General features: G+C 47.8%; 2 protein-coding genes, 1 long non-coding RNA gene and 1 pseudogene across 5 annotated transcripts; 1 reads left to right on the forward strand and 3 right to left on the reverse strand.

Moving 5' to 3' along the window:
- Nucleotides 1-1,259: 1,259 nt before the first annotated feature.
- Nucleotides 1,260-1,977, forward strand: LOC117195227 (kinesin-like protein Klp61F; the record flags this gene model as incomplete). Its single annotated transcript, XM_033399853.1, has 2 exons — nucleotides 1,260-1,371; nucleotides 1,431-1,977. Coding segments are annotated over exons 1-2 (636 nt in total), but the record flags the coding sequence as incomplete, so codon positions are not given.
- Nucleotides 1,978-1,980: 3 nt separating this feature from the next.
- LOC117195228 lies at nucleotides 1,981-2,965 on the reverse strand (annotated as a pseudogene).
- A 228-nt stretch (nucleotides 2,966-3,193) lies between these two features.
- LOC117195229 (kinesin-like protein Klp61F) lies at nucleotides 3,194-3,733 on the reverse strand. The gene is made up of 2 exons (XM_033399855.1): nucleotides 3,437-3,733; nucleotides 3,194-3,377 (listed from the first exon to the last, which is right to left on the reverse strand). The coding sequence occupies exons 1-2, from the start codon at nucleotides 3,523-3,525 to the stop codon at nucleotides 3,194-3,196; spliced, it is 273 nt and encodes a 90-aa protein (XP_033255746.1). The 5' UTR covers nucleotides 3,526-3,733.
- Nucleotides 3,734-4,554: 821 nt separating this feature from the next.
- Nucleotides 4,555-5,963, reverse strand: LOC117195226. Of its 3 annotated transcripts, XR_004474995.1 has the most exons (4): nucleotides 5,924-5,963; nucleotides 5,647-5,843; nucleotides 5,465-5,584; nucleotides 4,555-5,408 (listed from the first exon to the last, which is right to left on the reverse strand). It is a non-coding gene; the product is annotated as an uncharacterized LOC117195226 (long non-coding RNA). The 3 variants fall into 3 exon arrangements; XR_004474996.1 differs by lacking the exon at nucleotides 5,924-5,963 and having other exon boundaries at nucleotides 5,692-5,868; XR_004474994.1 differs by lacking the exon at nucleotides 5,924-5,963 and having other exon boundaries at nucleotides 5,647-5,868.
- Nucleotides 5,964-13,814: the final 7,851 nt, after the last annotated feature.

Raw genomic sequence — 13,814 nt, forward strand, 5'->3', positions numbered from 1 at the left:
GCGCTCCCAAATGTCTTCTCCCTCTGCTTCCACGCTCGCTTCTCCGATGGCTGAGCGCTTTCCAGACAATCCCAAAGGTTTAAACGCCACTTTGTTAGGCTTGCGGCTGCTGTTGTTTGCTGGCTGGCTTCCTTGGACGATCGAATCCGCACTGATTAACTCGATTTACTAAGCGCCAAGACTACAAATGGGACAACTCTTTATTCTCCTTTAGCCCTTCTCTTCTCTTCCCGCAGCACTTACCCAACCGGACTCAGCGCTATACGGCTTCTGACGACTGAATAGCCACTCGCCTTCAACCAAGAATTTCGCAGTCGAATCTTGGATTTAGATATTTAGATTCCCTAGAGTTTTTCTCTTCACTAAATTTCTGGTTTTTCCTTTTCGTCGGACCGATACGCAACCGACTCAATGGACTTCACGAGGAATAGCCGATAGGACGCCAACGTTCTGGCGGTAAATCGTCTAACAGGTCCCTGGATGCATTTTCAACAGAGATAGCCTGACGTTTTGACCTGTTACCGTCTTTTTGTTTTCCCTTGACCTGTCGTTCGCCTGCCACTCTGAGCACTAGATGGCGCCACAAAAACTCAGCATTCCTGCTACAAGCGCTACACCCCGTATATGTTGTGCCGCAATCTGCTGCTGGCGGCGATTGCGTCCTCCACTGCTGCGGTAGCCAAACTCCCTATCATCCTAGCGCGCGCCGAGCCGCCCGCCCATGATGCGCAGCTCCGGATCGGAATGGGCATGCCCCATGGAGGGACCGAACCGGAGTCATTGCCCGATCGCTGTGTCATCTTCATGGATCGCCGGAACGAGGGTGGCGGCTGGGAGCGGGCATACCGCTGTCCCTCACCGACCGCTACCTGGAGCGGGCATTCCTCGGCCGCTTGGCCGTCCGCGTGCACACATAGCAGCAGATGCGCAGTAGAGAAAACTATGAAGAGAGAGAAGTGGTGTGGAGTGGAGTCATTAGCGGCGGAGTCACGCAGCTGTTTAAATGTCAGCGCGCAGAGGCTCACCGGAATGACGTAGCCATCACATCCCCAATGTGGACAGGGCAGATGAGCATCAGCGGGATGCCGACGATGGCATAGAAATCGTTGTCACCTTGCCCCAGTCGATTTTAAGGTCTTTTAAGGCTTTATTTAGCTGTCACAAAGTTGAAAAGAGTAAACGTGTACATTTCCAAGTGCTGGAAACAAAAGTTTCACAACATATTTTGGGTGGCATCATTTTTACGCGCTAAAAAGTGAATTTTGAGTTTTGTGCTGTAAAAATGGACACATCGAACAACGTACGCCTGCAACTTCAGCAGCAGCAGGCACGCAAATCGAATCAAAACATTCAGGTCTATGTGCGCGTTAGGTGAGTGCCCCATCTACGGGTAGTAGATCGCCCAATAAGTACGATTTCCATCCCTGCAGGCCGCTGAATGCACGCAAGCGATGCATACGCTCCGCAGAGGTTGTGGATGTGCTCAATCCACGCGAGATCCTCACACGCCACACCCTCGACTCGAAGTTGACGAAGAAGTTTACGTTTGATCGGAGCTTCGGCCCCGAGTCCAAGCAATGCGATGTCTATGCGGTGGTGGTGTCGCCCCTGATCGAAGAGGTGCTAAGCGGCTACAATTGCACGGTGTTCGCGTACGGACAGACGGGTACTGAACAGAACAGAACAGAAATAAGGTTAAAACTGGCACAGGGAGAGCTTTTGGTCGTGGCTCACCCAATTCCTGGCTCAGATGCTGCTTGGAGATTGCTGCTCCAGATTGTCCTGCATGCGATACTTGAACTGATCGCAGGCACTGCGTATCTTTTCATCGGTGTCCCTTCGCCGTTCGATGGTGCCATGAAGCTGCTCCGTTTCATTGGTGGCCAAATCTGCCACGGTCAGGATTTTGTGCGCCTGCGTCGTGAGCGTCTCCTCCGTTTTCATGTGCGAGGCCACCAGCTTCTCCTTGTAGTAGACTCCCTTGGTGTCGGTTAGGTGCTGCTCCGTTTTCTTCAGCTCCTGGGTCTTCTCCACGAGACTCAGGCTCACCTCGTTGAAGGTCTTCTCCTTCGACTGCAGCTCATCTTTGAGGGCCTTCAGCAGCAACATCTTCTCGTTGAGCTCTCGATTCTGCGAGTCCATTTTCATGGTCATCTCCCCGTAGGTCTCCTCCGCCAGATAGATGCCATTCTTGTCTCGCGCTGCGAGGAGATCTCGCTTCAGTTTGTCAATCTCCTCGGTGTACTCCTTGAGGACCGTTTTCTTGGTTAGCTTCTGATTGACTTCTGGCTTATTCTGAATATTCTTCGCCCGATGCGCGTACTCCAGCGTGCTGAGTGTCTCGTCAATGTCCTTGTGCCCTGGCGAGATGGTGGCATTGATCGAGGTCTTTGTCCGGCCGCCCAGCGACTCCTGCAGCAGGCGCGTCAGCTTCGATTCGCGGTACGGGACATGGGGGGCCCGATCCACCAGAGCGGTAATCACACGGCCCAGCGTCAGGAGGCTCTGGTTGATTTTGACCGTCTCGCGCACGCGTATCCCTTCTCGTTGCCCGCTTGGAGACGTTCTCGCTGCCCGCCAGATCACCAGATTGAGGTTTTCCGATCTTCAGCATATCCTGCCATCGATGCCGTTCTCACGAATGTGCACCACTATGGAGAAGACGGTGTGGCTGCGCGAGGACTGCGCGTTCATCAGGGTGGTCGCGGTCTTGCGTCGCTCTTGCCTCTCCAGGAGCTTGTAGACATCGTCTTGCTCTGGACAGTGATCACCTCGAGGCCTGGATGATCACGAACCCTTTTTGTGCTATCGTCGAAGATGCGTATCTTTGTGGAGTCATCGGTGGAGAGGAGGTCGCACAGCTCCTCGTGTACAGCTCCAGGTAGGAGATGCGCATCGTAAACTCAACTTCCATCATGCGGAGTTCGTCGAAAAGGTGACTCAAGGCACGCGGTATGATGCCACATCAGAGTCCTACAAAAGGGCCAAAGACAAAAGACAGGTAGAGCAGCAATTAACGTTTGAACCGCTCCCTCGTCCGATTCTAGGAATTAGAAAACTGGTTCCCTCTACTCACATCTTTCCAAGAGGACTTCAACTCGCGGTCTCATTCCCACCATCGTGTGCGTCTTGCCAGTACCCGTCTGTCCGTACGCGAACACCGTGCAATTGTAGCCGCTTAGCACCTCTTCGATCAGGGGCGACACACCACCGCATAGACATCGCATTGCTTGGACTCGAGGCCGAAGCTCCGATCAAACGTAAACTTCTTCGTCAACTTCGAGTCGAGGGTGTGGCGTGTGAGGATCTCGCGTGGATTGAGCACATCCACAACCTCTGCATACAACCGTATGCATCGCTCGCGTGCATTCAGCGGCCTGCAGGGATGGAAATCGTACTTATTGGGCGATCTACTACCCGTAGATGGGGCACTCACCTAACGCGCACATAGACCTGAATGTTTTGATTCGATTTGCGTGCCTGCTGCTGCTGAAGTTGCAGGCGTACGTTGTTCGATGTGTCCATTTTACAGCACAAAACTCAAAATGCACTTTTTAGCGCGTAAAAATGATGCCACCTAAAATATGGTGTGAAACTTTTGTTTCCAGCACTTGGAAATGTACACGATTACTCTTTTCAACTTTGTGACAGCTAAATAAAGCCTTAAAAGACCTTAAAATCCGACTGGGGCAAGGTGACAACGATTTCTATGCCATCGTCGGCATCCCGCTGCTGCTCATCTGCCTGTCCAACATTGGGGATGTGATTTCTTGATTTGTAAACTTGCTCAGGGCACTTAGTGTGACCCTGAAGCGTACTTTATTAATGTTCTTATTACTAGGTGCAACATATAACATTATTTATGGAAACATTACAATTTTTTTAACATTTAGGTATTTTTTTTTTTATTTTACGGTAACATTGATAATAACAGACAGAAAAATACTAGACAGTTATCGATTATTGCTCTTGTAAACAAAAGTTAAGTTAAGTCTAAGTCTAAGCTATGTCTTTTTCTGACTTAGGCATAAAAATTTTGTGACGCCGCTCCTGGAACCCTCATCCAGTGCGAAACGGAGGCTTGGACGACAGGGAGACCTCCAAGCATCGGCAACGCAAGCGCGGCATCGTCTCGTCCCTCCCTTCCTGGCCGAATCCAGCCGATGCCACTCTAAGACGAACGGCGACGCATATGCTTCTTTCTGTGAATGATATGAAACTCCTGGCTGATTTTAATATTATTTTATTTTCAGGTTTATGTTTTGTAGGTTTGGCGATCAAGCGTCAGGAATCCAGTTAGGTAATTTGTGTTGTTATATTTATTGGATTTTTAACCTTTGTTTTGACTGATTTTAATTATTTTCTATTTACAGGTTCGATTGGTCCATTGGGAGGTTTGCGTTGAGTTTGGTAAGTAAGTCTATCAGGCAGGCTCCGTTTTTCATTTACTTTTGCGGATTACGTTTTCAGCCAAAACGTTTCGTTTTCGTTTTAAGGTGCTCCAGTTTTCACATATTTTTTTTATTGATATGTTTCTTTTTTCATCGTTTCTGGCAAACAAAAACAGCTGACCTGGCTGCTTTGTAAAAATACAGCGTGATTAAAATGCCTTTTATTTTTTCAATTGCTTGTTTTGAAGCAAAACGATTGCAGAAATTACGTGATCTAAGAAGATCTAGACATCTTAGATGCAACACTTGTGTATTTAACATGTCTGACGAACTGTGAGTAACAGCATGCGTATTGAAAATTAAATTGCTAATGGTTAAGCTTTCAGATTTGTGAAGTCATTTCGGATCGACAAAAAAACTTTCAAAATGATTTTGGAGAAAGTTCAACCCCATTAAGGTGTTACCAGGAAGTTATCTCCCTCTACGCAATTGGCTTCAGTAATGTGATATCTCGCCACTGGCTGCTACCAGTGGGCAGTTGCCAAAGACCACCATATAAACATTGGACGCAGTACATTTGGAAAGATTCTTCACAAACTTATTCCGTTGATGGACAATCATATGAATATTTCTATCGGAACTTTAAATTGCCTCGAATTGGTGCCTGTGTGGATGGAACTCACATCAGAATACTAAAGCCTGTACAAAACCACTCCGTGTTCTATAATAGGAAATGATTTTATAGCATGAATGCCATGGTGGTGTGTAACTACAACATGGAGATAATTGCTATTGATGCCACGCACCCTGGTTCGTGCCATGACTCCATCATTTGGAATCACTCCCCTGCTAGGGAATATTGCCACATATATATTGCTAGTGGCCACATAGCTTGGCCACTTCCTCCTCCAATTCCCCAAGCGATTGCTGAGCGAAGGGCCCTCCACCTGTAGCTCGAGTTTCTGATTTGTTTTTCGCCATCTTCTTGCGGATGTTTGTTTTCCAATCTGCCCAAACCTGAAATTGTAGAATTGAATATAGTAGTGTGCTACCTTTTGTTGTGCAACACATACCTTTTTCCAACCCAATGCGTCCTTGATTGGCAGCCCAACAGCATTGAGAGCGCCGCAAAGCTCTGTCCGGGTTGTCTTTCATAAAACCCACCAGGATTTCATCTTGATTTATGCTTTCCCCTGGATATAAAGAACAAAGCGGTAATTTTGAAATAAAAAATTAATTTGCTGCACTTATGTACATTTTGAAGTCCGAACTAAATTGGGCGGGAAACAGCTGTGCTCACCCAGATGTTCTGTTAAGCGCATGTTACAAGCACAGTCTGAGCTGTTACATGCACATTTGTGCTGTTATACGCAAAAATTTATTACTTGCCAACGTTCCGATAACCAAATCGGAATGCGTCAGCTGCTTACACCAAAACGAAATTTGTTGTTGCTGTGGCCAATTTTGTCCGAACCAAATTTGAGGTTGGTTTAAAATAAAATTATTTATAAAGAAAGCACAAGTTAAATTACCCTGATATAGGTATCAAGTTTATGTTAATGCATCAATAAGTCATCTATTTTTTTCCTTTTGCAATTAAGGTTCGTTTTGTTGTATAAAAAGCCGTTTACTTTTCATTTCGTCAACGAAAATGTTTTCGTTTTGAAAACGAAGAAATCTTGCGGAATGGGAAAAAGAGAGCCCCAATTTATGTGATTTCAAAAGTAAATCGGAAAACTTTTGTGAAAGTGAAAAACGGAGCCTGGCTGTATATGTGCTTTTCCTTTGGTTAATTTTAGCTGCATTTTATTTGAAGGCTTAATTAATTTATTTAGAGGTTTGTGTTGAATTTGGTAAGTCAGTTTATTTCTGTTTTGGCTGTTTTTGATTGTATTTTATTTGCAGGTTTTGATTGGTTTGTTTGGAAGGTAGCGTAGTAAGTGAATTAATTTGTGTTTTGACTGATTATTGAATGTATTCTATTTGCAGGTTCAATTGGTTTATTTGGAGGTTTGCGTTGTGTTTGGTAAGCGAGTCTATTTCTGTTTTGGCTGATTTTGATTGTATTCCATTTGCAGGTTTTGGTTGGTTTGTTTGGAAGCTAGCGTGGTAAGTAAATTAATTTGTGTTTTGACTGATTTTAATTGTATTTTATTTGCAGGTTCAATTGGTTTATTTGGAGGTTTGCGTTGTGTTTGGTAAGCGAGTCTATTTCTGTTTTGGCTGATTTTGATTGTATTCCATTTGCAGGTTTTGATTGGTTTGTTTGGAAGCTAGCGTGGTAAGTAAATTAATTTGTGTTTTGACTGATTTTAATTGTATTTTATTTGCAGGTTCAATTGGTTTATTTGGAGGTGTGCGTTGAATTTGGTGAGCGAGTTTATTTCTGTTTTGGCTAATTTTGATTGTATTTTATTTGCAGGTTTTGATTGGTTTGCTTGGAGGTGATTTGGTAAGCGGTTTAAGTTATGTTTTGGCTGCTTTTAATAAGTTTTATTTGTAGGCTTATATTTTCTGGATTTGGTGATAATGTGTCCATTTTTGCTGTGCCATTGGACCAAGTCTTAACCATTCGGCTGGAAGACGCCTTCCTCTTCATCCCCTCTGTGGTCTGGCACTATAATTCTTTGTATACCCAATGGTTGGCCCCTGATTCTTTTAAGTATTGTTTCCCTAGTGTATTTCCCCTTAGCATACATTTTTCTGTACACGTTTATTTGTAGTTCGCAGAATCTGTACGGGTTTTAGCCTTTTCCAGTCTTTCCTGTTCTTCATTTTCTAACCTCAGCAGAGTAGGAAGTCCTTTCCTCAGGATGGGTACATACTTCTCTACTATAACTTTGCGCTCAGCTTCGTAATAGTATCGAGTCGGATCCAGATCTGGATTTGGTTGTTCCTGACGTTGTCCATTACTACGCGGGAGGATAAACTTCCGGAGTTGATTGTCATATCTGTGGCGGCTAGATTTCAATCTATTAGGGACATGGGGGTTGGTCAGCAGTCTGGCCACTTCGGAGTTTGAGTGATCCACGAGTGAGTTAGTCGCTAGCTTTCTCGTAAACCTCCTGTCGTTTCTTGTGTATCTTGTGGCCCTAACTGCCCTCCTCACTAGTATTCTCTTTTTTGGTTTGTGATGTGCACGGGAACAAAAGTTTGTCAAGGATAGTAATGGGTGTGGTGGAGGAAGGGCGGCACGGCACGGCACGGCACACAACAGACACCACAAAAGAACAGGGCAACACAGAAAAACGTCAATGGCGACACGGCAAAGAACAACGAAAATGCGACACGAAACGGCACGAAACGGTTATAGCACGTCCGACGATCGCGACCTCTCGAGCGGGTGGACGAGATGAGAGTGGCGGACGAGGTTCATGGTGGTACTCTCACATGTCCACCAACTCTCACACTCTCCCCCCACTCGGGAGACTCGGTCGCCGATCGTCATTTACCGGTGCTCTCACCCCCGGTTCCACTTTCACTCACCCCAATACTGAGTGAGATGAAAGTAGTCCGAGGGCAGCAGCACCGATAAGTAGGCAATGGAGAATTGGAATGGCCGTTTGTTATAGTGGCTGTCTGTGTTGTCGTTGCTTAATGGCTAGTGTCTTATGTTCTTTGGCTCTGTGTATTTGCTGCTCTGTTGTTGGGGGATGGGATGGAAAGGGAAGGGGGAAATTTGCCTGCTCCCGTATAACCACCCGGATACTTTCAACTTCCGGATGTTACGATCCGGGCGCGTGACGCTCCGAAGAGTCGATGGCTTTGTTGGGGCATTTGGCAGAGTGGCGTAGATTGGCAGTGTTCATTTTGTTCCTGCTCAACCGCATTTGGTCTTTTGTTGCTTTGAAGTGGGTAGGGAAATGGCTGGGCGTAATTGCCGAATTTGCGACCGATAGCACACTGGCATTGAGAAATGCATTTTAAATTTGAATTGGCTTTTTGGTGTGCTATCGGTCAGAGTCTGGTATTTGCGTGGTATTTTTGGTAATACCACGTGTCAAGGGGAATTATGGGAATGGCAGATAGGTTGGGAAGAAGAGTAAGTAGGTAATAAAACTAATTAGAAACTACGAAAAATATACAATTAACTACAGAAAAACTACATTAATTTACAAAAATTTATTCCTAATATCACAGGCTAGCAACTAAAACTATGGACAAACTATCTACGGACATGCAAAAACTACAGAAACAACAGGATTGACATCTACAACAAATACATTGATGCAGACAAGGTAAAATAAACGATAATTGACATACATTTACAACATATAAACATATTAATTATATTTATTTTATTTCTAACAGGAGGACAAACAACAACGGAGCACCGGCGGGCATAACAAACGCAATGCGAACATTACGCTGTATACCGGCCGGCTCTGTTGTCCCCCTGTGTGCTGTTTATTGGCTGGCTGGATGTGTGTATTGGCGTGCATCGTGGGCAAAGGTGTTCATTGACGAGCGGCTCTGGTCCGGCCGCCCACGTTGCATCTGTCAGGTGGAGATGGCGCCTCCAATCGAGTGGCACTGGTCCGGCCACCCGAGATGCGATCGTGGAATGGAGTGGCATTGACATCGGTGTGTGATGCCAACGAATCATGATATTGGCCGCATCCAAGTGGCGAACTGGTCCGGCCACCAGGATGCGTTGTCGATTTTGTTGTTGTTGGCCGCATCCGAGTGGCTGCTGGTCCGGCCACCCAGGATGCGTTGTCAGTTGGATTGGCCTGGCCTCCTCGGCCACGTTCGTCGTCGGACTGTAATGGCGTTTTGAGTGGCTGCTGGTCCGGCCACCCAGATGAGGAGGTGTTTGTTTTGGCTTTGATTTTAATTTATGTTTATTTGCAGGTACTGTCGGCGTTTGGATGTTATTTGTGGCGACCCTTGTCTGGTTGGTGTTGGAGTAAAACAGCAGGTGAGTATTTTGTGTATTGGCTGTCTGCTTCTCCCTCCTGTTTCTTCTTCTTTTGCAGGATTTGCTGGCGTCCGGCGGCTCAACACTGGGCCATCCCGCCCTCACATAATTGGCATGAGAGACGGGCACGACCCAGTGGAGCGGCAACAGGCGCCAGCATCTTCGTCGTCGTTGTAAATGGCAGCTCCTGGTTTGGAGTGGCGTGACGTCATTGTGATGGTCGTATTGACGTCTTTTTCCTTTGTTGCAGTGGCTGGCCCTCTGGACTTCTGTTGAATTGACGGTAGTGCTGCTGATGAGGCTTCCAAATTTCCAAATTTTCCAAAGGGAAAAAGAGAGAGACAAAATATTCGGCACTTTGACGGAGGGACTAAACTCAGACACGTCTCGACTCCACAACGTTCACGACACGACTTTCCATTTGGTGTCAAGTGTGTGTGTGTGTGTGTGTGGTGTGAGTCAAGAAAGTGAGTGGGGCCACGCTCAAAAGTATGCTGTCTCTTCCTTGTAATTCTCCCTAACTTAAAATTTGATTTGCAATCCCCTGTGAGTTCGTCAACTTGATGTTTTGTTGGCTGTAATGCGGTATAGGGTCTTCAGTCCCCTCTACTACCCTTGCGCCTGCTGAGGCAAACGACTAGGAATGTAGCATGTAAATGTGGGCGGCAGTTTATAGGGGCGTAGTTGTGTAATGCGAAGACTAGCATTTTTGGCTCAATTTAGGCCGTAGTGGTGGTGTGGCGGCAACTGGTGCTGATTTGAAAGTCGATTTGAAACCGATAATCAATTGTCAGCACCGTTGCCGCCGAAGATTTATCACAGATTGTAATAATTTTGTAGTGGGGGTGTCGGAGAACCGCACTAATTACGAAAATAACAATGGGGTGTGAGAAGGGGTTAAAGAAATGAGATCGAAAATTCAGAAAGTGCAGTGTTGCAACACGTAGTCAATTGAGGAATAGATAAAGAGAAAAGGTAAACAATGCAGGTGCTTTGCGTGGAAAATAAGAGGAAATACACTAAATAAAAAGAGACAAGCACTTGCAGAAATAACAATACAGATAAGTAGTAGACTGGAGTGAAGACGACGGAAAAACAGGTAATAAAAGAGATACTACACTGGAACAAAGACGAGACAAAACAGGTACAATTGATTTACGTTACAATATTACAATAAACATAACAATTTAAAATAATGTCTATATCTTTTTTCTATAATTACAGGGAAGACAAGAAACAGCGGAGCATCGGCCGGCATAGCAAAACACAATGCTTGTAAAGACATTGCGTTGCATACCGGCCGACCCCGTCGTCCCCCTGGTCGTCGAAATTGTCGTCATCCGAAGTCGTCAGAAGTAGGTGCAATTAGCACCTCGTCGTCGTTGTGGCTGTGGCTGCCCTCTTGGAGAACCAGTGGCACTGGTCCGGCCACCAGCTGGGATCCAGGAGTAGACGGCACACATATTACTGTGGCGACACGGGTCCGGCCACCAAAGTGAATTGGATGTGAGTGTGTGTGTGCGTCGGCAATTGTGGCCCTAATGTAGAGCGAGTGGCACTGGTCCGGCCACCAGCTGTGGGCAATGGCGGTCAACGACACACCTACTCGAACGGCACAGGTCCGGCCGCCCAAGTATAATGGATATTTGTGTGTGTGTGTCTGAATGGCTGGCGGTAAGTATTTTGAGAGCCCTTTTTAATCGTATGTGTGGCTGATGGATTTTTTCCTTTTCCAGGACCATAGGGCACTCTGAATGCCATGGCACTGGATCCGGGCACCAACTAAGGACGATGGCGGACACGACACACATAACTCGAACGGCACAGGTCCGGCCGCCCAAGTGTAATGGGTGTTTGTGTGTGTGTGTCTGTTTTTGGCTATTCTAGCAATCACCAACGCACTGCATTCGATTTGAATTTGTCCGGCCGTATGATTTTGCAAGTGTGTATGGCAGCATTTTTATTCGTTTATGTTTTATTTAATGGCTTTGAGGGCGGCAGCGTCCGTTGTTCATTTTTGTTGTGGCATGCGAGTGATATGCATTTGTCATTTAATCCAATGCAGTGGCAGAGATGTGTCCAATTAGTACACAGCGTTCCAGGATATCTGGTTGTCAAGCTGGTACCTCATGTTGCGGGTGTAGGCCTTACTGTCATCCATGGAGTCGTCATCTGTCCACATCTCATCGTCATCATTTTCTTCATCCATTTCAGGATCCGTCTCTGGAATGGCGGCTGGCGTTGGCCCTAACGTTTTTTTGTGGTTGGCCCTAACGTTTTTTGTGGTGGCTGTGATCGTGGTGGTTTCTTTGACGCCTGGCTGCTGGAGCTGGAGCAACCACTGTTGCTGCTGCCATTGTTGGTGGATTTTCCGATGTTTTCTGGAACTGCTGGAGTTGCCGTCACTGCTGGGATTGGGATGAGCGAGGTGAGTAGTTGACATCATCACTTCCAGCCTCTTTTCCAATCGCGTCATCCTCTGCGTATTCTCCAACAGTGCTGGCTGCAGGATCCCTCGAAAGATTGGCGTTTCGGCTGCATCTTCTGCCGGGAGCGTGCATTGGCAAGCTGCTGCTGCTGCTGTCGCTGTTGTTGTTGTTTCGCGCTGCGGCTGCTGTTGCAGCTGCTGTTGCAGCTGCTGTAGCTGCTGCTGTTGTGGTGCCTGGGAACGGCTCAATGCTGCTCTGGACGTCGTCGCCCAGTGCGTGGGCCAGAGGCAGCAGGCGTCTGTTTTTTGTCTGTATTGGCTGCTGCTGCTTCTGCTTCTGCTGATGTTGTTGTTGTCCTCTTCGTCGCCCAGGAGAGGAGACATTGAGTGGCGTCCATGCTGCCTGCTGCTGCTGTCCGCGCCAGGGATTGGCTGGCGTTTTGAGCTGGCTGTTGCTGCTGCTGTCGGCGCCCTGGATGTGCTTGTGTTGTTTTTGCTGGTGGCTGCTGCTCTGGCAATGGCTGCAGAAGCGAGTTGCGCTTGCGACGCACTCCTGCATGGCCACTCGGTGCGACAGAAGGCGGCCCCTTGCTGCCTTGAATGCCGGACATCCCTTGTAGGCGCTGATGTGGGCAATTGGCGCATTTAGGAGCGTCTGCCCTTGGCTTGGCACATGCCGTGGACGCGTGGGCACCCGCACACTTCATACAGACGAATGAACGCCTGCAGTAGGTGCGGGTGTGCCCAAAAGCCTGACATCCTGTGGCACTGGGCTGGGTCCACCGGCTTGGCCTGCCTCTCAACGATCACCAACTGGTTGCCCAGCTGGGTTTAATTGGAGGACATCGTGGTGGCTTTCATCCGGCTTGGGGCTATCTCCAACTTCGAACTGGTCAAGTGGCTGTCCATCGGATCTCACTTTAATGGCTCTAATAAATTTAACTGAATAGCCCAGTTCGCCATCTGATTTGTTATTAGTTGGGTGCTTGTGGAGTGGTGGAGATCTCGCACGACGATCCGTAGCCCACGGTCACTCTTGTTGCTGGTGTGTGTAGTGGCCAGTCATCGCCTCGTTGCCGCCGCCATCGCCCAGGAATTGCCATGATGGCATCCCTGGTAGCCATGTCGCGGGCCTGGATACGGACACCATTGCGGCTGATGAGCTTGGTGTGATAGCTACTGTTGCCCACCCTCGGGTCATTCTGCAGCTTGTCCAGAATGGGCATAATGTCGGTGACAGCTGGCAGAATGATGGGGGGGGGAATAATTGTCGTTGGTTGGTGCTGTCGCTGCAGCATCCGAATTTGTCTGGCATTGGGCATACTCAGGAAGGGCAGCTGGAGCAGCCCAACGCCGCCGCCGGCAGGGGCGGAGGCAGGTGTATTTTGTGTAATTGTCCGCTGATGTTGTTGCTGGTTTGATTTGTTGGTGATGGGGGATGGTTTTGAATTTGGGGGATATGGGATTTGCTTGCCTGTTGGTTACTTTCCGGAGTCGTCGTTTGGCCGATGCATGATTGGCATCCAAATTGTCGTCGTCATCGTCATCAAACTCAACAACCATAACATCACTGTCATCATCATCACCTTGGCGCGGGACGCTCTTCAGTGGCGAACGGGCCGCTGCAGCAGAGGTGGATGGGATATCATCGGTATTGGCTGTGTTTGCTGCTGCTGATGTTCCTCTGGCGGCGACGGTGGTGGGGGGGGGTCCGCCTGTTAACATTGCTGTTAACAGGCATCGTCTGGCTGCCGACGTAATCGCAGTTGTCGTTTTTGTGTTTGATGTCGCTGTTTGTGTGCTGATGTATGTCATCATTGTAATTTGTGGTTGTGGTTGTGGTATTGCTGTGTGCATTGCATTTGGAACCGCTGCTGTGGCCGATCGAGCGGGGTTTGTGCCATGGCTGTGCTTCGAGTTCGAACTCGCTCCCGAACGGTCACTCGAACACGAATCTTTTGTTGGCTGCTGTTCGTGCAGAGGCTGCTCGAGTGCCCTCTCGTACTGTCGCTGGGTACGAGGTCGTTTATCCGCTCTCTCTTTGCGCCACTGCCGCTGCCGACGCCCGCCAATG

This window comes from Drosophila miranda, assembly GCF_003369915.1.
Source record: "Drosophila miranda strain MSH22 chromosome Y unlocalized genomic scaffold, D.miranda_PacBio2.1 Contig_Y9_pilon, whole genome shotgun sequence".
Lineage (NCBI taxonomy): Eukaryota > Metazoa > Arthropoda > Insecta > Diptera > Drosophilidae > Drosophila > Drosophila miranda.

What these genes read in the sequence shown, in the direction of transcription:
- LOC117195229 (XM_033399855.1), bottom strand. Translation starts at nt 3,525, where the DNA reads ATGGACACATCGAACAACGTACGCCTGCAACTTCAGCAGCAGCAGGCA. An exon ending in CAGGTCTATGTGCGCGTTAG is followed by an intron (nt 3,378 to 3,436) that starts GTGAGTGCCCCA and finishes CCATCCCTGCAG; the next exon opens with GCCGCTGAATGCACGCGAGC.